Here is a 22,928-nt window from a genome sequence, read left to right as displayed (position 1 = left end):
TGCCATCAATCCCATTCCTCCCCGTGCCAGCAATCCCATTCCTCCCCATGCCATGGGCTCCGCCATGCCGGGGTTGCTCCTCCTTCCCCGCTCCCACACTGAACTCTCACACACCATTTCTCGATCTCCTCTCCAGGTGGAGGAGCCCCCGTGGATTTTTCCAATCCCAGCTCCTTGTTCCCGATAATTGTCTGCGAGGCTGCGCTGACAGCCTGTGAATGGGGTGTGATGTCCATAATCAGCCGGGAGAGCTGCAGCCCCCCCACTGCCTCGGGCCTGGCCTTGCTCAGGGCAGCCAGGAAACCTTCAGGAGCTGGAGAGGGATGGGATGGGAGGGGATGGAGCGAGGCCTGGCTCCCTCCTCCATGGGCAGCAGGAGGAAAATCCCAGTGGATCTGGGGAGCTGGTGATAAACTTCTGTTTGAAATGAAGTTTGAGTTTGAAAAGAAGCAGTGCCTCGCTTTGAAGTCTGCATCTCTCTGCTCCAAAGCTCCTGTTCCTGCACATCCCCTTCCCTGTTGATTCTCAGATTCCAGAAGGGACTGGTTGGATCTCAGACTGGAAACTCATCCCGGCAATTCCAGAGCCCAGAAATCGCTGGAGCTGTCGCAGCCATTCCCAAAGGCACAACCTTGAGCCTTTGGTGCGGTGGGAGACAAGGACACGGGGTTTTCTGGGAATGCTCCCAGTGCCCAGCATCATCCTGCCCTGGAGTTAGGAGCACCTGGCAGCTGCTGGGTCCTGCCAAGCCCATCCCTGGTAATGCCCAAGGCTGGGCTGGATGGGGCTTGGAGCCCCCTGGATAGAGGAAGGTGTCCCTGCCCATGGCAGGGGTGGAAGTAGATGATCCTTAAGGTCCCTCCCAACCCAACTTGCTCTGTGATTCCGTGACTGTCCCCTCCCAAACTCCATGTGCCTCTCTGCAGCATTTTCTCTCCTGTTTCACTGGGATGTCTCCATTTCCAGCAGGTTTGTTCTCATCCCTTCCTTTCCTTCTGCCCCAGCCCATCCCCACGACCCCTGGGAATGGTGCTGCCTCTGGAAAGGATCCAGGTGCATGGAAAACTTCGTATTGAGGCAGCAACCTCTTGTCTTGGGCATGGCCCCCCATCCTCCTTTCTCCATCACCTCCCAAACCAAGTTTGTCTCGTTATCAGCACAAATCCCATTTTCCTCCACTCCTGCTCCAGGCTACACCATTTTCTTCCCTTGGAGCATCCGGCTGTGGTGCTGCTGTGGTCATCCTTCTTGGAATTGTCTTGGGAGTGATGTTTCCTCCTTCCTGTACTCTTGCTCCTCTCCAACTTCCTTCCCCACTCGGATCCTTACTGCTTTCCCTTCCCTTGGACTCCTCCATTCTGTTCTCCTTGGCTTGGGAAAGCTCCAGTTGGGAAAGAGCCCAGTTTTCCATCTCTCTGCCTCCATCTTCACCTCCCAGCCCTAATGAATGAGTTTTTTCCTTCCTTCTCCTAATGCTCTTTTCTCCAGCTTGGCTGAATGGGACTCATCAGATCCAATTAGTTCTAATCCAATCTGGTGACTGGGGGGATGAAGGATAACCTCCTTCGGAGCTGGTCCCTCTTTCCAAGTTGACTTTCCAGGTCCCTTGGAGCAGCCAGCTCCAGCTGCAGTGCTCAGGGGTGCCCCAAAGCGGAATCCCTTAAAGCAGTGGAGGTTTCTCCAGCAGAGTTCATGAAGTCTGCAGAGTGGCTCAGCAACATTGGGGTGGTGTCATCTACCAGCTGATGCTCTCTGGACTCCTGAGATACCTCTATTTTATAAAAATCCCCTCTCCATATGAAGTGAGATAAGTCCTTGGATGGATTTACTGCTCTAGGCCTGGTTTAAGAGGTGTGGGCTCGGTCCTTGCCAGCGTCAGGCATTGAAAACCATCTCTCAGGCTGCAAATGTCTTCATAAAAGGGGGGGAAAAGGAATTTTTTTTAAATCCCCATGGTTTTAGAATTGGTGTCTTGGTGGGCATGAGGTCAGAGAGGTGGTTGAGACAAGAAGGAGAAGAAAAGAAGTCAGAAATGTTGGTTTCTCTGACAGGATCTGATGGTTCCGGCTTCAAAGCAGGGTGACATCACAAACGTTGTCCTTCTGCTGAGGGAATGTTGTTGATGCTGAAAACAAAACTGGGAGCTAAAGAAATGGCAGGAATTCCTGGCACGTGAGGAGGGAGGGAGGGAGGGAGGGCAGGATGCTGCCAGAGGCTCAGGAGAGCCCTGGGTGAGGTTCCTCTCCCACTGACGGTGTTTGATCCCGGTTTCGTGTTGTGGGATGTTAGGAAGTGTTGGTGTCATGTGTCCTGTGTCCACTCATGTGTCCTGTGTCCACTCATGTGTCCCTGTGTCCAGCTTCCCCTGGCTCCCTCAGCCACATCAAGGGAGTGCTCTGCAGGAGGGAACCTCAACAAACCAGGCAGTTGGAAAAAGCTGGGATTGATCTGGCTCACGGTGTCAAACGTGCACCATGGGTGACTCCCCTGGATCCCTGGCAGTGCCCAAGGCCAGGCTGCACACTGGGGCTTGGAGCAGCCTGGGACAGTGGGAGGTGTCCCTGCCATGGCAGGGGTGGCACTGGATGTTCTTTAAGGTCCCTCCCAACCCCGGCCACTCTGGAATTCCGTGAGACACTGGAGCAGGTTGCCCAGAGACACTGAGCTGCAAAGGGAGCCATAGGATAGGAGGAGCAGCCTCAGACTGTGCCAGAGAAGGTTTAGGTTGGATACCAGGAAGAATTCCTTCACCAAGAGGGTTGTCAAGCACAGCTGCCCAAGGCAGGGGTGGAGTCCCCATCCCTGAGGGATTTAAAGCTGTGGATGTGGCTCTTGGGGTCATGGAGCAGTGGCGGCCCAGGCAGTGCTGGGGATGGTTGGACTCGATCTTAGAGGGCTTTTCCAGCCTCAGCGGTGCCGTGGTTGTGCCAGGTTTGGTGGGATGATCCCCCCTGACTCTGTTCCATGTTTCCATCTTCCAGTGCTGCAGATCCCACTCAGTGACTGGGTGTTGGTCACAATAATAAACCTGGGCTTGGTTTTTAATGATGAATTTGCCTCAACAGCATCCTCCAGCCAGCCCCAAGTAATTAAACTCATTAACATCTCCTTGATGGCCTTTTTGCTTTGGAGGCCTGAGGTTGAGCAGTTCCTGCCCTTGCCCTGTTTACCCTCATCGCACCTCGTGGCCTGTGGGAAGGAGTTCACAGATCAGCGACAGCAATTTCCAAACTGTGGCAAACAAACCCTCATTAGCTTCCTATATCCAGTCCTTGTGCTGGGAATCTGGGAGATGGGATTTAAATCTCCAGCAACTCTAATTTCAGATTCCCAGCAGGGGGGTTGCTGCGAGTGGGGACTGAGTTCATCGCATTGAATCTGGAAGTAAAATGCTTTTATTTCACTGCCCTCACAGTGGTGGCTGCCCCAGACTCAGCTTTTCTCTTTCAAAACCTGCTGCTCTTCCACTTCATGCTCAAATCCCTCCATCCACTTTATGGCCAAATCCCCCATCAAACCCCCAAGCAGGTGACAAAATTTGTCATTGACACGGATTAACCATATCCAGACTAAATACCCAAATCCACGGGGCAGACCAGCAAAGCCAGGCTTAAAACTGTCTTCTCTTAAAGCCACATGTTTAAGACTATCTTACAGTTTCTGGAACTGTTCAGACTTTGAAAATACTCATCCTAACAATTGGAAAATGCAAAAAAAGAAAAGAATTCAGTACTTTTTGAGGGGGAAGAACATCAAGACAAGCCCTCACTGCTGTCCAGCTAAGAAGAGTCACTGTGGCTCCCTTGGGCTCAGCTCTAGAGCTGCATTTGCCGAGGACAAGAGGAGGAGTTCCTGCTGGGGTCTGGGTGAAAACCTTGGGAAAGGCTCTGGGAATACTTCGTGGGGCTGGAGAAGCAGCCCTGTGCTCGTGCAGGGCTTACCCAGCAGTTGTGCTTCTCCACCTCTTCCTCCCAGGCTCCGGCACGCCGGGATGTGCTGGGATGTGCATGGATAATGTAGCAGCCTGCAAAATATGTTGTCCCAGGCTTCTCTTTTCTTTCTAAACCCCCCCAAATCGCTCTTTTCTGGCCGCTTTTTGGCTTTGGCTGATTTTTTTTTTTTTTTTAATTTTGCTGCATTTTTGGCTGAAAACTTTTGGGCCACACATTGCTCAAGGCTTCCATTTCCAGCCAAAAATTCCCGGGTTGGGGCAGTTGGGTTTTGTTTGTGCGTTTGTGGGGAGTTTGTGGGATGAAAAGGTGAAAACACAGTGAGGAAGAGTAATTGGAAGACAGAAGTCATTCCCCATGAATAGCTTTGGTTAATTTTTCACCCCTCTTGTGCTTGAAGCCAATTTTGGTGGAGATTCTCCCAATTTTCACTGTTATCAACCTGAGGCTCAGGAGCAGTGGCTCCTCTGTGCTGTTCCTGTAAACATCCACAATGACTCAGATCCATGAAAAACTATGGAGAGCTCTGCTTTAGTCAAGGGTTGGACGAGGCAACAAAAATCAATCCATGGTTATAAACTTCACAGCCCAAGTGCTGGCACTGGATTGGGTTGTGTAGTGCAGACCCTTGGAGAAGGAATTCATTGTGTTGGGCCACCACCACCACTGAAATTTGGCTTTTTCCTGGCCAGGTGAAGACTGCCAGTCCCAAGGATTTTGTGCTGGATAGGGAAAATGTTGGTGAACGGGGCCAAAATGCAGCGAAGGGCATTTCCAGGAGGACTGGATGGTGTTGCAGTGGTTTCTGGCTTGGCTTTTAGCTGGAAAGGGTTTGAACCCAACGGTTGGGTTCAACCCTTCATATAAACCCACCAGCTGGCTTCAATCCTTAATTTAAACCCCATGGTTTGGTGCAATCCAACAGCTGGGTTCCACACTTTGTGCAAACCCAAGGGTTGGGTTCAGTCCTTGATTTAAACCCAGTGATGGGTTCGACCCGTCTTATAAACCCAAGGGTTGGGTTCAGTCCTTAATTTAAACCCAACAGTTGGGTTCAACCCTTCATTTAAACCCCATGGTTTGGTTCAATCCAATGCTTGGGTTTAACACTTTGGATAAACCCAGCTGTTGGGTTGGACCCTTCTTATAAACCCAAGGGTTGGGTTCAATCCTTCACTTCAACCCAATGGTTGGGTTCAGTCCAACAGTTGGGGTCAGCCCTTCATATAAACCCACGGGTTGGGTTCAACTCTTCATTTAAGCCCAAAGGTTAGGTTCAGCCCGTGTTTTAAGCTCAGCAATTGGATTTAACCCTTTGTTGACTAAAGGTTTGAGCCCAACACAGCCAAACCCTGCAGTGGGGGGGAGGTTAATTCTCAAACGCTTCTCCATGGGGAGAGACCCCAAACTGTGCCACCTGCCCTGCTCGTGGTCATTAAGCTTCTGCTTCTCTGGTTTGTTTTTCTCCACTCCAAGGTGGGCCTTAATGTTCTGATCCAGAGAGCAAACAAGTTTACCCCGGCCACTCGGCTCCTGATCCAGAGGTTTGTGCCGTTCCCTGCTGTCGGTAAGGACAAACTCCTTTCCTTTATGTTCTGAGTGGTGGCTGCAAACCTGCAGGTGGCCAGAAGCCACTGGGATGGACACAGCTCCTGCCTTCCTGCTTGTGTGCCCTCAGTGGTGGTGGTCCCTGAGCTGGGGCAGGCAGGGGTGGAACTCTGCAAAGCAGAATTTTGGCAGAAAAATGCTGCAAAGCTGCTGGCGGAGGCAGCCCCTGAGGCTTTTCAGCTGCACTTCCCACTCTGAAGCAGCTTCAAAAGTGATCAGCACTGACTGGTCCGTGACCATCCCGATCTGAGTGCATTTCATTCGAAAGATCTGGGCTGAACTGCCCAAATCTTCAAATAAGCAGCAGCACTGTGGTTATTTTACACTAAAATGCAAAGAAATGGTTCTGCTGTGAATGCACCGATTTCTGAGAGCCACTGGTTAAAAGCAGCCCCAAGTGTGTGCAGAACTGAGGCTGCTCCTGGCTTGGTGGAGCATTTTATTGGTGTTTTATCAGCCCAGTGTTTGAGGGAAGGGATGCCCTGGGCTCAGCCTTTGCTGGGCCCTGTGGTTACAACCTTCAGCAGATGCTGAGTTATTTTAGCCCTGGAGAAGTCCCCAGTGGCTTTGGGGTAATTTTCTGTATAAGCTTATTCATTTATAAAGATGGGGCAAAGATTGCCCAAGCATAGAGGAAATCACTAAAGAATGGGGTTTGCTCCCTGTTCCAGGTCCCTTTCCAGCTGTTTAATGCCGAATTTTCCTTTCAGCTTTTTCCTTTGCCGTGCAAGTGCCACATCCTCAGAGCTTCGCTCGAGGCTGCTGAGCCCCTTTACCTGTCTGCTGCTCTCTGTTCCTCTGGTCTTTCTGCTCCTTTTTTAACAGGGAACTGGTTGTTGTGTCCCCCCAGCCCTCAATTCCCAGGCTGATGGATTTTTCCCCCTCTTTTCTGCCAGGAAGGCAGCTGCTGTCCCTGTCTGCAGAGCAGCAGTGATGGGGATTGTGGTCTGGGGGTTGCACTGAGCACTTTGCTTGTACATAAGGGATCTGTGGACATTGTTGTTGTTTTCCTGGGACTTTTCTGGGATGTATTTTTGAGGGATTCAGCTTTCCTTGGGTTTTTATAACCAGGACAGCATGAGGAATGAGTTCAAGCCCTGGGAGGCAGCTCTGAGGCGGGGTTTGAGTCAAAGACACACAGGAAATCCTTGCTGCAGGGTTGATCTATTTCCACACCAAGGTGTTTGTGTTGGCATTGATTGAGGACCCATAATTAATTTGTTTAGCCTGTAATTAATTCTCCAGCTAATATTTTATTTGTCATGCTTCGTTATGATCAGGGATCCTCCCACTAATTGCTGGTTTGTGGTTTGCAGACCTGGACAAACCCTTTAGTTAAAGATGCATCTCCCAGTTCCTTTTGAGCCTCCAGCCCCCAGCAAAAAGGCAGAAATTCTCCTTTTCTACATGAAAAGCCCGACACTGGGGTAAAGCTCTTGCTCCAAAAAACCCATGGACGTGGTGCTCAGGGATGGGGTTTAGTGGTGGATCTGGCAGTGCTGGCTGATGGTTGGACTTGATGATCTTTGAGGTCTTCTCCAGCCTTAAAGATTCCATGATTCTGTGAAATTAAGGAGTTGTCCCCATCCCTTCCTTGCCTCCCTCTCCACTGACCTCCAGAGCTGTGCTGGTTGGAGGCAGCTGGGAAACTGGAGGGACATCCAAGCTTGAGAGTCTGATCCCGAGTTACCAGGGGAGAGGGGCAGCTGCTGCTGGGGTGGAAGGCAGCCCAAACTCCCAGCAGGGATGTTCATAAGGACTCTGTGGAGCTTTGGGAAGCTGGGATGGGTGCTGGGAAAGGTCGTGGTGCCCTCAGGGATGCTGTGCACGGGGTGTGTCATCCCCAGGTCATGTTGAGGTTGTGTTTGCACACTCAGTGAACTCCCACCTGCAGAAGTTCTGCCTGGAGGACACATTCAGCAGGAGCAGTGTTGGGTCAGGCCATGCCCTCACCCTCCTCCAAAGTTAATTTGTAGTAGCTGAAAATCCCAAATTGTCCAAAAAAATCCCACCCAGGTCCAGGGGTTGGGTGCAGGAAACCAACCCAGGAGGCAGCTCCTGGAGGTGGCCAAGGCTCTGCAGGGCCAGAGGCTGCCCTGCTGGAAAAGGGGTTTGGGATTGGTGGTGGAGCATCCTCTGGGGGTGAAGGGGTTCCATGGAAAGAGCAGGAAAAGGCAAGGAGGGTCTTGGAGACTGAATTTGAGCAAGGAGGGGCTGGATCCTTTCTCGGAGATGAGGAGGGGAAGGATCTCAGTGCCCAGGGAATGCAAGGAACCCAATTCACCCTTTTCTTCCCAAGAACTGGGTGTGAACGGCTGTCCCCAGGGTCAGGGTGTCACTGGTGAGGGTCTGCCTTGTACTGGAGGTGTGCATGGCTGAAAGAACTCTCACAAAATCCCCGAAATTGCACCCCAAACCTGATCTGAAGGAAATTACAGCAGATAGAAAGATTTTCATTGGAGAGAAGGGAGAGGAAGGAAGGATTTCTTCTCCTTGGGCTTCTTTGTGTGTGTGGGGTTAAAGTTGTTGTGTTTAGGTGATGCCCAAGGACAGATTTAGAGCGTGGAGAGCACGCTGGGATAGAAAAAATATCTACAAACCCCCAGGAGTGGGGTGGTGGCTTGGTTTGGAGCCTGAGCCCAGGTTCCAGTGTGCCTCAGAGTGTTTTCACAGCCGCAGTTTCCAGGCCATATTATCACAATTTCTTCCCGGATCCTGCAGATCACTTTGTCTGCACATATATTTATTTATTTCTCACCCCTCCCCGTGCATTTGAGACGTCCATAAAATCCAAGTTTAGCCATAATTAGCAGCACTTTCTGCTTCCTCAGAAAGCAGAAGGGGAGCGGTTACGTGAGTCGCTCGTCTCAGACGAACGGGCTGGAAGCAGCTTTTGGGTTTGGGACCAGGTCAGGGAATCCAGAGCCTTGGAAAAGCATCTTGGGAGCGCCAGGTCTGGACACCCCATCCTGGCTCCATCAGGAACTCTGTGCCAGGGCACCCTTGGCCAAAGCAGCTCCATTGGGGGGTTTTTATCTGCTCAGTTGTGATTGACAACGAGAAGGACGGGGCATGAGAGTGTTAAAAACGAAAAAAACCCAGGGGCTAAAGTTTCTTTAAATGAAAGGCCTGTTTTGTTTTTGATCTGGGATTCAGGAACTGAAGGGTTGGGAACACAGATATTTTGATAGATGGGAAGAGTGGTCTGGTAGTTGGAATATTAAAGAGAGAGACAGAGTGTGCGTGTGTGTGTGTTCCTCTCCCTCTCGAGTGGAAGGAGCATTTGTCACCACAAATCATCCTTGATTGCACAGAGCTGCCTTCGGAGAGGGCTCACCCACCCACCACCCTCAAAAAATTAGACATTTGTTATATGACATGAATTGAGATTAATTAGCGAATATTAACCCATCAAGCCGTGCAGAAACACATTTTTGGAAGGCACTTGGTGCTTGCAGCAACAGTGGGTTTGTCTCAGTTCTGGGTGGAAAGTTTGCAGGGAAATGTGGTGTGGGGGGTGCTGGAAAATGCCACTTGATCAGCCCAAAAGTTCTGTGGGAATTAGCAGCTCTTCTTTGGGAGAAGTTGGGAAGTGCCTGAGCCCCAGAGAGGGGCTGCACGCTGGAGGGGGGTGCTCAACCCCAGCTCCTGATCAGATTTGAGAGACAGAATTTGGGGTCACCTCAAGGCCTCAAAAGCCACAGGCTGGGCAAGGAGTGAGGGTCAGAAAGGTCCTGGTGCACGGAGCCGTTTTTCCCCTAAAATGTGTGAAATCATGGAATGATTTGGGCTGGAAGGGACCCGAAAGACCATCTAGTTCCAGCCACAGGCAGGGACACCTTGCACTGGACCTTCCAGTTGTCCTATTTGCCCTTATTCTCCCAGAGGAAAAAGAAAAAATTGGTTATTACTCTCCTTGAGAATCCCATCTCTTTTTTTTTGGGGATCAGAGCAGCTCAGGGAAGCCCCTCAGCAGACTGAGGGAAGGAAGTCTGGAGGGCTGGCAGGGCACACAGAAGCTGCTGGTGGGGACTGACCAGGGCTGATCCTCCTGCCTTTCTCCTCCTCAGCCAGTGCCAACATCTGCAACGTTGTCCTGATGAGGCACACGGAGCTGGAAGAAGGAATCGATGTGCTGGACAACAATGGGAACATCGTCGGCTCCTCCAGAGTTGCTGCCAAACATGTGAGTGCCCGAGGGGTTGGGTGAGCTGGGGCACGGCTGATTCCAGGCTCAGCACACCCCACAGCCGCTGGAATCCATGGCTTAAAGAGCTGGGAATGGAGGAGAGCAGCATTCCAGAGGACTTGTGTCGTGTGGGGAAATTTGGGGACTGGCCTTGAAGATTTCAAGGGGCTCAGATTGACCCTGGGGAGATCCTGTGCCTGGTGCTTCCACAGGAGTTCCTTGTGGAGTACCCAGCAGAGATCCCTCACACTTTTTCCCAGACGAGGAGGGCTCAGGCTCTGAGCTGAGCAGTTTTCACCCCTTCCCCTGCCAAACCTGCATTAAAAGCTGCCACCCGAAGCTGGGTGAGGGCAGCCAGGTGTTTTTACCCTTGTTAACACCTGGTTTGCTTTCCCCAGGACCCACTCCGTGCCTGGAGCTGTTCCCTCTCCACCCCTCGGAGCAGTTCTGCCTCCTGAGCATCCTCCTGAGCTGTTGTTTCCAAGTGGGCTCTCAGTGAGACGTGGAGCTGTACCCAGCACACGCCCAGGCACAGGAGTTAATAATATAATGCTGGCATTTCCCTCCCTCCTTCTGTCCAAGGCTCCTGAGGCACTCCAGAGACAGCAATTAATGCACGGCTCTGCAGTCCTCGGCAGGAGCTGGGGGATCTCTAATGCCTCTCCATATTGTTGTTTAACAGGGGGATTCAAACAATCTGTTGAAGTGCTCCGAGACACTTCTTGGAGCCAGTTTTCCTCAATTCCATCAGCTGGCTCCAGGACCTGCTTTCCCCTCTCCATCCTGATGGTTGGAAGAGAAAATAAAGATTAAAAGTGAAGGTGGAGCTGAAACGGAAAATTTGGGAGTTCTGGGAACTTCTGCTCAGCTGCCACCCAATCCCAGTGCTTCTTCCTGGACGGGTTAATCCTGGTTTTTGTCATGTAAAATGTGGCAGATCCTCAGTGTGACCCCTCTGTCCCTCTCTGGGGGTTTGTTGTGATGGGACATAAAATCCCTGTGACATAAAATCCTGGTATGGTTTGGGTGGGAAGGGACCTCAAAGCCCATCCAGTGCCATGGCAGGAACACCTCCCACTGTCCCAGGCTGCTCCAAGCCCCAGTGTCCAGCCTGGCCTTGGACATTCCCAGGGATCCAGGGGCAGCCCCAGCTGCTCTGGCAATTCCAGCCCAGCCCCTCCCCACCCTCCCAGCCAGCAATTCCTTCCCAACATCCCAGCCCAAGCTCCCCTTTCCCACTGGGAAGCCATTCCCTGGGTCCTGTCCCTCCATGCCTTGGTCCCAGTCCCTCTGCAGCTCTCCTGGAGCCCCTTTAGGCCCTGCAAGATCCCTGGGCCTCAATAAATCCAGATCCTGCTGCTCTGTTGGCTCCTTCTGGTGAGTCTGCCCAGGAGGGAAGGATCAGTGGAGGGACAACTGCAGCTCCGTGGTTGGGGTTTTCCTGGGAGAGGAGAGCCCCGTGGGTCACAGTGCCTTGCAGGGAGCCAGCAGGGGTTAAAAGCAGTCCCTGGAGCAGCAGTGAGGGGCTGCACTCCCCGAGCACAGAGCTGAAATCAACTCAGGGAGGAAGGGTCGAAGCTGCTGCTCAGCCCCTGTTGGGATATTTCCCCTACAACGTCTCCCCTACATCATCTCCCCTCCATTTCTCCTCCGACACTTCCCCTACATTTCCTCTATGACATCTCCCTTACAGCATCTCTCCTACAACATCTTCCCTCCAGCACTTCCCCTACAACATTTCCCCTCTATTTCCCCCTCTACATCTCCCCTACAACATTTCCCCTACAACATCTGCAGGCAGCTGTCCCACCTCCCTTCCTCCCTGCAGGCAGCCCTGGCAGGTGTGTGTGGGATTGTGCCAGGGTGTTTGGACACTTTTGGTCGCATCAGGTGGAATCAGGGAAGCTCTTGGGTGTCTCTGTTTGATCTGCCGGGTTTGTGACCCGGAATGTTGTGACCAAACAGCTCCTGGCCAAGCTGGAAGTGCCCACTGATCCCTTCATTCCCATAAGTAGCCCAGCAGAGCCGTTCCTGAGCCCAGCAGGTCCGTTCTGGGTTTGTTTGGGATGTCTGGATGTGTTTGTTTGTGTTTGCTCCACAGGCCCTGCTGGAAACAGCCCTGACCAGGGTGGTCCTGCCCATGCCTATACTGGTTCTACCTCCGATCATCATGTCCGTGCTGGAGAAGTGAGTGCTGCCGGAGGGGAAGGGGGATTCCCGAGGGGAGAGGTCCTCAGTGGGTGTTGGCATTGATATTTTATGGAATCATGGAATGGGTCAGGTTGGAAAGGTCCTCCAAGGTCATCGAGTCCAACCACCCCCAGCACCGCCACCACTGCCCCGTGTCCCCAAGGGCCACATCCACAGGGCTTTGAAATCCCTGCAGGGATGGGGACTCCACCCCTGGGCAGCTCCTTCCAATGCTTAACAACCCTTTCTGTGAAGGAATTTTCCCCAAATCCAACCTAAACCCTCCCTGGTGCCGTTCCCTCTCCTCCTGTCCCTGTTCCCTGCCAGCAGAGCCCGACCCCCCCGGCTGCCCCCTCCTGTCAGGGACTTGTGCAGAGCCACAAGGTCCCCCCTCAAATTTCATCCACCAAATCCATTTTTTTGCTTATTAAATTGCCACATTCCATCGTTTTGGAGCAATGTCCAGCCTGTTGAAGTTTTATGTTGACATGGTTATTTTGACTCATCCCTGATACCCCAGCAGTTTGAGTAACCCATTGTGCAAGGTCAGTGGGAGACAAAACCCTCTGGAGTCAGTGGAAAACTGTCCATGACTTGCAGTTCTCCACTTAGCAAACGGCAGAGGTTAAAAGGTCTTGGCTGGTGTTCAGCCAGAGGTGGCCATGGAATCATGGAATTGTTTGGGTAGGAAGAGACCTTAAAGACCATCTAATTCCAATGAGGAGCAGATTCCACCCCCCTAATTTTGTGCAAAATGTTCATTCTCCTCCTGAACAAAATCTCTGCAGCCTCTTCCCTGCTCCCTTTGTCACCCACACGGTCCCCAAGCCGTGATTTCCCTGTGGGATCTGCTGGGAATGTGCTTGGGAGTGACTGTGCCTTACTCTGGAGTTGCTGACTCTGGAGTAACTTATTCTGGAGTAATTTACTCGGGGCTTACTCTGGGTTATGTGTAGGAACTGAGGCTGGGCACCGAGGTGGTTTTGTGTGTTCCCACTGCTTTAACTGGTTCCCATTTCACCATCCCAAAAAAGATCAACACCCAAATGGGACAAATGATTTCATTGCTTCAGAGGACCTTTGCTGGGTATCCACAGATCAAATCCTCCATGTGCCCAAAATTCAGAGAAATTTGTAAAAAACTCCTCTCTGAGTTATCAATTTGTTATTTGAAATGTTTGTCTCCAGCAGGACACGCTGAGGGCCCGTCCTGGGGCATCCCCAGGCTGCAATGAACCTGACAGTAAAATCAGATTGGCACCTGGGGGCAAAGCAAAACCGATGGTGAAATTTGCTCCATCCTTTGGAGCAAAATAACACCAATAAATCGTTTCTTTGTCCTTGGGGGCATCATAAATCCTTGGGCTGATGTGAGTTCTGCTAAATGCACCTGTGCTCAGTGCAGGCCTTACTAAAACTGATCTTACCTGTGCATTTACAGGAGATTGCCCTCAAAAAAAAATCATCATTTTAACTGATTGAAAGACTTCATTCACGTTTGGGAGAGAAAATTTTCCTTCTCACAGCCACGAAACTCTGTGGGTACAAAAATACCCAGGCCCTGCTTTTGCCTGCCTGAATTCTCCCCGGAGCTTTGTGCCTGCTTCCTTTGCCATCAAATATCCTTGGATTCCTGGAAGGCTGGCAGTGGGAAACAGCCGGGATGGGGACTGAGGTGTGGCTTGGCCACGCTGCCGCAGGTGGTGGCACCTCTGGAGCACCCTTGGGACACGGGGAGGGATCTGAAGTCAACTCACAGATCTTAGAACTGATTCCCAAAGGCTTCAGGCAGAGGTGAAAGCTCATTTGGGGGAAAAAAAGCTTTGGAGCATTTGGGAAAAGTGTAACTTGTTGAATTTAGTAGGATTTGAGTTGGAGGAGGGTGTTTTTAATGGGGGTGAGATCCAGACAGGCATTATCCATTTATTTATGGAGATCCCTACAGGGGCTATAAATGGGAAGGACGAACATGTTACTCATTATTTGGAGGCTGGAGAGCTGGAATGAGGAGTCACAGCCTGGATCCTCTGATGGATTTACATTTGGGATACGGGAAGGAGGGGATGATTCCTCCAATGGATTTGCCTCTGGGATTGTGGGAAGGAGGGGATGATTCCTCCAATGGATTTGCATCTGGGATTGTGGGAAGGAGGGGATGATTCCTCCAAGTCATTTGCATTTGGGATTTTGAGGAAGGAGGGGATGGCTCTTCCAATGGCATTTGGAATGTGGGAAGGAGGGGACAATTCCCGTGCCTGGTATGGTCCCAGGTGGGTGATGGAGCTCAGCTGGGTGGGACTCCCACCCCTCCAGGAGCCAGCCCCTGCTCCCAGCAGCGGTTTCAGGTCCCAGGAATTCTCCCTGCCTCGTTCCTCCCAAAGTTTATTTTAAGTGGCCAGTTCCCGGTCGCGTCTCTCCGCTCGGATCCAGGTCTTTCCTCTCTCCCAGCCATCTCTCCATCTGCATGTTTTAACTCCCCCAGCTGCCTCTCCCGTCTCTTGTGCCATTTTTTTCAGCTCTCTTGGCTCCTCTCGTCTCTCTGCCTGCTGTGTATTTTAACTCCCGGGGCCGCCTTCCCTGCTCTCCAAGTAATTCCATGTTCCCTCCCACTGCCGCGCTCCCATTCTTTCCCCATGTTTCATGCATTTCCTGCTGCTTGGACGCTCTGTTGGAGCAGGGAACATATAGAATCAATGTTTATTTTCAGCCTGCATATGCCATGCAGGGAACACGGTGTCAGTTATTTTGTGCAGATGTATTCTCATTGAAGTTTTATAAATAATATCTGTGCTGGCAACTTTAACACGGAAAAATATTGGTTTGGCCATGTCTGTGGGATGAGGGCGGCTCTTCCGTGGCACAGAGCTGACAGTGGGAATTCTTTGATGCCCCCGTGTCACACAGGTGTGGGGACAGCTGCCTCCACTGCAGGAAGTTGGGCTCTTCATCCCTATTTCCCTTTATTCAGACACTCCTTTGTTTGGTTATTACAGTGAAATCTGGGAAGTGGAGCTGTTTGCTCCCAACCACCATCCAAGGCCCCTGCTCCTTGCAGAGCTGCAGCCCGTCCTGCAGCTGGTTTGTGTGGGACACTCCAGGTCTAAGTACAGCCTCAGTCTGAGCTCTGTGGTGGGACTGCCCAAATTTTTGGCTCCTGTGGCCTGGCCAAGAGTTGGAGAAGCTCAGTCCATCACCAGCATCTGCTTTGGGGGATCTCTGAGTGGAGACTGAAGAACGTGAGCTCTTCTTACATCCTTAAACCTGCTCTGTGCCCCTCAGAGAAGACCTTTCAGAGGGTCTGAAGCACAGAGCAGGGCTGAGAAGGTTCCAAGAGCTCGGGAATGTCAGGATACACTGGAGAAGGGCTTGGAGCTGGCTGGGCAGTGTTTGTGAAGAGGCAAAGCTGGAACTGCTGGCGATGGGCAGGAGCTGAGGGAGAAACGGGAGCAGAACAGTTGTGTCCACGGGAGAGGAGCATTTCTGCTCTTCCTCATCTCCAATCTTCCTTAAGCAGCAGTTCCTAGGCCTGTTTTCCTGTAAATCCCATAAAATCTGAGTGCTCCCAGGCTGGATTAACACTGCTGAGCTGCTCTGGCTGAGCTAAATCAGTGGCACCAGGAAAAATGGATTTTCCTGGGGGCTGGCCAGTGCTCAGCCAGTGGTTTGTGGTGTTGGAAGGGCATTTTCTTCAGCCTGAACCGTGTTTGTCACTGCAGAGCTGTGGCTGGGGCAGGAGGCCCTCCTGGCCCTGGTGTCCATGGACTTTTCCTGGAGATATTCCCCTGTCAGTGAGCGCAGGGTGTTCCCACAGGTGCTTTTCCTCCGAAGTCCCCATCCGGCTGAGCCCTCGGTGAAGTTTGTTTGGGCTCAGCAGCTGCCAGCAGTGACACCTTCAACTGCTGGGGCTGTTCCCGGAGTAAACACGGAAACTGCTCCTTTAATGGTGTCAATCAAGCACAAAAATCCCCCAACCTCCCTCGTTTTGCATCTGCTGTGTCCTCTGGATGGGCACAGGGCTGGAGCTCCGGGCTGGGGACAGTGGTGGCCTGGCTGGGTGGGGCAGCAGAGCTGCTGGTTGCTGATAGAGCTCAGATTTCCCAAAATGACCCAAAATGAGTGAGAAGAGCTCGGGAACGGAGCAGAGAGACCTGGCAGAATGGGGATCTGGCATCCCAAACTTCCTTGGCACATGAGAGGGGTGTTCCGAAGAGTTTGGGATACCTCGGGATCCCCCGAGCTCCAGCCCCGGCGCTCCCCGTGCCCCGCGGCAGCGCCGGCGTCTCGCGGTGTCTGCACTGCCTCTGAACCTGTTTATAGCAAACACCACAGAAACCCCACAGAATCTGTCAGCTGGGAGACTCGGGTTCACTCCTGTCATGTTTAGTTTAGCATCTGACACCTCCTCCCCGACAAATACAGCCCTGGTTCACTGCACCCGATAACTCCTTCGGAGTGCAGCGCCTGACTTCCATATGGAATAAATTACAGCACCTCCTGAAAAACGCCAGAGGCAGCTGCCAAATTATGCAAAATTTAAACCACTAATGAACAATGTGATGAAAGTTGAATGAAGGTGTATTTACAAGAGCTACAACACTCTGTCTCCGCGCAGCAGATGTACTGTCTGTGTGTGTTTGTACCTACGGACACCGGGAGACGGGAGCCCAGGGCTCGGCTGCCTGAGGTGCCTCCCTCAGCACTCAGCCTGAGCGTTCCCAGCGTCTTCCTGCCTCTTGCAGTGTCCTCTCAGCAAAATTTGTAAAGGGAAACTGCAGCAGGAAGAGGCATTAGGGGGTTTGAAGGAGTGAAGGAGCAAAGCTTGAAGAAAAAGAGAAAGAGGAGGAGGGAAGTGTTGCAAAATTTCCTTTTCTTTGCCATCCAAAGGTCAGGGGAGAAACATGGATCAGTAATGCCAGTGAGATAGACCAAAAGTGTTGGCTTTTAAAATCGGGCACCACAAAATATTGGTATTAAAGGGGGCTGGAGAGGGATTTTTCCCAAGAGCAGGGAGTGAAAGGACAAGGGGAGATGGTCTCAAGCTGAGGGAGGGGAGGTTTAGGTCAGACCTTGGGAAGGAGTTCCTGGCTGTGGGGGTGGCAGGCCCTGGCACAGGGTGCCCAGAGCAGCTGGGGCTGCCCCTGGATCCCTGGCAGTGCCCAAGGCCAGGCTGGACACTGGGGCTGGGAGCAGCCTGGGACAGTGGGAGGTGTCCCTGATGGGCTTTAAGGTCCCTTCCAAGCCCAGCCATTCCATGATTCCAGGATTCTCTTGTCCTCCTGCAGCTTTCAGGCGTGAGACCTCTTGGTGCAAACTTTCCAATTCCTTGCTGGCTTATCCAATCCAGGGTTTAATCCCAAAGCTGCTCCTGTCCTGTGTGTGGGGTGAAGTCTCTAAAACTCCTGTTCTCCCATGAAATAGCACCAATACTTCTGCACAGTTGTGGTGGGGTGGGATGGGCTTTGCTCTTGTCAACAAATCAGGCTCCTTCACTTGCTTTTGGAACATCTCTGGAGATGTTCAGCAATCCAATTTTTAATATCTCTTTTTTGAGTATTTTTTGTGATACTCAAAATCCATCTGGACACAACCCTGAGTTCTGTGCTCCTGCCTGAGCAGGGAGGCTGGGCTGGGTGACCTCCCTCCCAACCTTACTCATCCTGGGATTTGTTAGGCTCCAGAAGCTGCCCGAGCTGGGCTCTCGGGGGGCTCTGAAGGTCCAGACCTGCCCGTTCCCTGACCCACGCCTTTGGCAGAGCACACAGGGCAGTGTTGTGAACGAAATCCCTCTTCACCACGTGGATATTAATTCTATTTATTTTCAATCTGTGCTGATCCTCCGCAGTGAAACCCTTTGGAAGCTCCTCATCATTCCCTTCCGACGGGGGGTTAATGGGTGAAAAGAGGGATTTGCTTTGCAGCTGACAGCTCACAAAATGCAATATTTAACTTCCCATCCTTCCGAGCTCTGTGTCGGGAGCAGGGATCCCAGGGACAGAAGAAAACTGGACCTCTTGACTAATTATGAGTCATTTATTCTGAACCGCACAAATTCTCCAATCTGAATCCCAATTAAGACATTACACTACATGTGTTAATTAGTCTGCTCTCCTTTTTAAATCAAGCCATAACTCTTCCTAATTAGGAGGTCGGCCCTTGTAATTTGAACTGGCCTGAGTTGGAGGCACCCCTGCAAGTCACACCTGGGGGCTGGACCCGGGATCATTTTAAATTGGTTGAGGTTTTCCTTGGGTGATTATCAGGTCCCCAGCAGGGCAGTAATTACAGAGGGTGCAGCTCCAAATTAAGATATCAGGGGTGGTGTCAGCAGTGATGCCTTGGCTCTAAACTGAACCCCAGGGAGGCCTGGAGGATGCTGCTCCTGGCATCGCCCCAGTGAGGGCTCTCACGGATCACAGCAGCTTCAGCAGGAGAACAACCAGCTCCAGGAGCTGCCCCTGTGCATCCCAGGGATAATCCCAGCTTATCCAGGGCAGTCCTGGAATGGGACAGGTGTTAAAGGGTGTGGAGCAGGTCACCTCTCCTGCTTGGACAGGGAACCATTCCTGCTTGGACAGGAAACCATTCCTGCTTGGACTGGTACCCTGCTCTCCTGCTTGGACAAAGCCTTGCAGGCTTCTCTGAGAGAATCTGAGATTCAGTCATGCTCAGTGCAGCACAAAGCAGCTCAATATTGGAGAACAGAAGCTTGACTTTCACAGCACAAATTGATAGGATCAACTCCGTCTCGAGAGCTTATTAGCGAGGAGCTGCGCTGTTGGAGGAGTTCAACTCTGGAGCGTTTGCCCTCCCCACTTCCCCCAAGCTGCCGAGATGAAGGCAGTTCTCAGCAAGGCGAGGAGGCTGAGTGTGCCCAGGCAGGAGCAGGGGATGAATTCCCCCTCACTGGCTCCCCCAGGTGTCTTTGGAGCCAGCATTGGACGTGGAGCAAGGGGCTGGGGTGACCTGGGGTCTGACCTGGCTGCAAACCCGGGCTGGCCGTGCTGAGGCAGGGCAGGGACAGGCCCTGGGCTGGAAGGGCTGGCTGGCACCTGGGAATGGTGCACCATGGATTGGGGATGGTTTCATCCCAATGATGTCACCACAGGGATGTTCAGGGCTTGGTGTCATCTCTGGTACCTCCCCTCACCGAAGGAGCGCTCCTGTGATCACCCCAGAGGGAAGATGTTCACCAGGAGATCATGGAATCGTGGAATATCCTGAGCTGGACCCACTGGGATCATCCAGCCCAGCCCCTGGCCCTGCCCAGACCCCCCAACAGCCCCACCCTGGGCATCCCTGGCAGCGCTGTCCAAACGCTCCTGGAGCTCTGGCAGCCTCGGGGCCGTGCCCATTCCCTGGGGAGCCTGGGCAGTGCCCAGCACCCTCTGGGGGAAGAACCTTTCCCTGATATCCAAACTGACCCTGCCCTGACCCAGCTCCAGCCCTTCCCTGGATTCTAAATAACCCAGCAGCAAATCCCCTCCCTCTCCACATTGCTCATACACGCTGAACAACCCAACAAAACTCACTGTCAACTTGTTGGTTTATATTCTCATTTTTTCACTTGAAGGATAGGGATCCTTTTTGTAAACAGCTCCAGAATAAATCCCTCAGGAATTACATTTTCCCCTTTAACACTGGTAAGCTGCCTGAGGACCTGTCTCCTGGAATATATTTAATATACCAGCTTCTACCAGCCAAACGTTGTCCCAGTTTTCCGGTGTAAATTCCATCCTTTTGGGTCATTATGAGACCCTGACCTTGCACGTATCTTCAGGTGTTTGCTGTTAACAAGTTTTGAACCCATAAAGTCCCCTGGGAACAGCAAATGCTAAAAATATCCTCATCAGCCACAGCGGATGTTGGATTTTTAACAAATTAAGGGATTGTCAAGTTTACAGCTTTATGACCCCATTGATGAAGCCGTGCGTGCCTTTTCCAGTGTCTTTTCCAAAGCTCCCAGAGCTCCCCGTGTCTCTCAAGGCCCTGATTTCCTTCTGCCCCCTGGGCATCAGCTCCACCTTGCTGCAGGTGACACCTGTGGCCAGGTCACCTCGTCTGCCTCACCCCGGGGTGGGATAGCTGGAACTGGGGGCTGTGTGTGGCTGCAGTTGGTGGTGACCTGCTAAGAAAGAGGTGTCCACCCCTGGCAGTGTCCAAGGCCAGGCTGGACGGGGCTTGGAGCACCCTGGGCTGGTGGGAGGAGTCCCTGCAATGGCTTTAAGGTTCTTTCCACCCCAACGCATTCCATGATTCTCTGAAGGGCCCGACACCAGTGAGGAGAGGGGGGCAGCGGGCCCAGGTGAGCACCAGTGTCCATCTGATGATGTCCTGCACGCCCCTGTCCATGGAATTCTCTAACCAAGCCTCTCCCTTGCAGAACTTCGCTCCTGAGGTCCCGTCCCCGGATGATTCTCCCGGTCCAAAGCCTCGTGTGCCTCGCTGCCTTTGGCCTGGCCCTGCCCCTGGCCATCAGCCTCTTCCCGCAGATGTCCGAGGTCAGTGCGTGTCTGGTCACTGCCGGGGTCTCACAGGGGGTACAAACCCTCCTGTATCAGTATTGCCCTCCTGGATATCAGTCCTGCTCCTGTGGCTCCTCCTCCATTCCTGCATGGAGCTGGTTTCAGTATTCCTCATGTGAACGGCGCAGCGTCACCGGGCAGGTGAAGGCCCCTCTCCCTCACAGAGGAGTTTCCTTGGAGTTATAATATTGAATCCAAGCTCTGTCCATGAAGCCAGGAGCCTGGGCCATCCATTTGAGGTGGATGTTCGTCCCCAGAGCTTCTTTGAGGGCTTTTCCTTTTTCATCTCCTGGGAAGACCCAGCCTGGGGGTGAACAAAGGAAAACCAGCCAAGGAAACGGGGGATGACCAATGCAATCACTGGGACCACTTCAGCTGAGCACATTGCTCGGGTGGATTTATCTGTAAGTCATTCATTTTGGTGATTGGAGCTTTTCCTGGTTGTGAATCTGTGCATTTCCAGAGAAGGTCTCTGTTCCTAAGGGATAAAACCTCTGTCAAACAAGGACCCTGCTGTGGTTCTTTCCATGTCAGGGAAGGGCTGACCAGGAGTTGTCTGTCTGCAGATTAATTTGTATTTTTTCAGTCTGGATGGGTTCATCCATGACTTCCAGCCAGGGAATCTTGCTGTACACTCGTGTGCTGACTGACAAACATGTTGGGAATTCTTTGTTGTCCTTCTTGCTGTCTCCAGGCTGAGAGAAAACCGTCCCTTCTCTCTAAGAACCTGAATTTATCTCAGTCTTGGAGTCTCTTGCTAAAAGACGTGTTTGCTGAAGCTTTAATGATTCATATGGCTCTTCCTTAAACTTTTTCTAATTAGTCAACATCGTTTTTGGAGCCCTTCCATCAGGAGCAGACACAGCATTGCAGTCAGAAGCTGCACAAGCCCCAGTTGCAGGAGCAATGCGATTCCCCTGCCTCTCCCGGGCCCCGTGCATCCCCAGAGCCTGGTGGTCCTTCTGGCAGGAGCTCAGCCTCGGCTCCCTGGCCATCAGCTCTGTGCTCTGATCCCAGGTTCTGCTCCGAGGTCCTGCTTGGGAAAGGCTGAGGAGCATTGCCAGGTCTCACACCTGCTCGAGGTAGAGCTTGGAGCATGTCCAACCTTCCTGTGCGAAGGAGACTCGGGCACGGAGCATCCCATCTGCTCCTTTTCCAGAGTCAGAGAGATTTTAAGGCTGGAAAAGCCCTCTGAGCCCATCCAGTCCAACTGTTCCCCCAGCCCTGCTGGGGCCAGCACAGCCCCGTGTCCCCAGGTGCCACATCCCCACGGCTTTGGAGTCCCTCCAGGGACGGGGACTCCACCCCTGTTCTTCTGCCTGACCACCCTTTCCATGAAGAATTCCTTCCTGATATCCAATCCAAACCTTCCCTGGTGCAATTTTCCTGGAAATTTCCAATTCCCTCCCTATTTCTAGGAAAGGCAGCTGCACCACCAGGAGGTGGCCGTGGCCTCTCCTCAGAGGTCGCCTTTCAGGATAATCAGGGAAGCAAGACCACAGCAGGTGCCACCAACCTCATTTATCCCAAAGGTGACAAGGCCACTGTTCCCCCAAAATCCTGGAATTCTGGAATGGTTTGGGCTGGGAGGACCTTAAACACCCTCCTGCTCCATGCCATGACCAGGGACACCTCCCACCAGAATTGTGGCTTCCTGGGTGACAGGTAATTTCTCCTGTGCAGTATCTGATATTCCAGCAGGGAAAACCACGTTGATTTTAGCAGCTGAATGAATTCTGACCCACAGGGAGAATTCAGGACTGGTTTGCCTCAAAGGATATCGGGATTGCAGGCACCAGGCGAGCCTGGAACAGCGGCGTTGTTGGGAGTGACCTTCTGAAGGCAGCTGAGATGTTCTCAGCAGTGTAAACATGAATCAGCGCTGATTAGGGATCAGACAGGATGACGAGCGCTGCCCACGCGCCGTGTCAGGGGAAAGAAACCCTCCTGGAGCCTGCTGGAGCTCTGCCTGCTGGGATCCCAGCCCTGCCCCACGGCAGCGAGACCCGCCCTGCACAGCTGGAGCCACATCTGCTCACACCGCGGCATCAGGTGCTCCACAGGCAGCCGGGGCTGGTCAGTCTTGGAATCCCAGACTGGTTTGGGTTGGGAGGGACCTTCAATCCCATCCCATCCCACCCCATCCATGGGCAGGGACACCTCCCACCATCCCAGCTGGATCCAAGCCCCAGTGTCCAGCCTGGCCTTGGACATTCCCAGGGATCCAGGGGCAGCCCCAGCTGCTCTGGCAATTCCAGCCCAGCCCCTCCCCACCCTCCCAGCCAGCAATTCCTTCCCAACATCCCAGCCCAAGCTCCCCTTTCCCACTGGGAAGCCATTCCCTGCCTCCTGGCCCTCCAGGCCTTGGCCCCAGTCCCTCTGCAGCTCTCCTGGAGCCCCTTTAGGCCCTGCAAGGGGCTCGCAGCTCTCCCTGGCTCCTTCCCTTCTCCAGGTGCACACAAGCTGTTT

At 52.6% G+C, this 22,928-nt stretch overlaps 1 protein-coding gene across 2 annotated transcripts in view; it reads left to right on the top strand.

Annotated features, from left to right (window-relative positions):
• Window positions 1-22,928, top strand: part of SFXN5 (sideroflexin 5) — an 86,077-nt gene that overhangs the window by 46,833 nt on the left and 16,316 nt on the right. For both annotated transcript variants that reach the window (XM_042021958.1, XM_042021957.1), the window contains 4 exons: window positions 5,427-5,517; window positions 9,629-9,744; window positions 11,849-11,934; window positions 20,318-20,435. In XM_042021958.1, the coding sequence (XP_041877892.1) occupies window positions 5,427-5,517; window positions 9,629-9,744; window positions 11,849-11,934; window positions 20,318-20,435 (411 nt within the window). The remainder of the gene's footprint in view (window positions 1-5,426; window positions 5,518-9,628; window positions 9,745-11,848; window positions 11,935-20,317; window positions 20,436-22,928) is intronic.

Source organism: Corvus kubaryi, unplaced genomic scaffold (genome assembly GCF_017639235.1).
Source record: "Corvus kubaryi isolate FWS band 111438036 unplaced genomic scaffold, C.kubaryi_AGA036_p1.0 37182, whole genome shotgun sequence".
In the NCBI taxonomy this organism is placed as follows: domain Eukaryota; kingdom Metazoa; phylum Chordata; class Aves; order Passeriformes; family Corvidae; genus Corvus; species Corvus kubaryi.
Note: the sequence above shows the minus strand (reverse complement) of the source record. Positions and strands in the feature narration are given on the sequence as shown.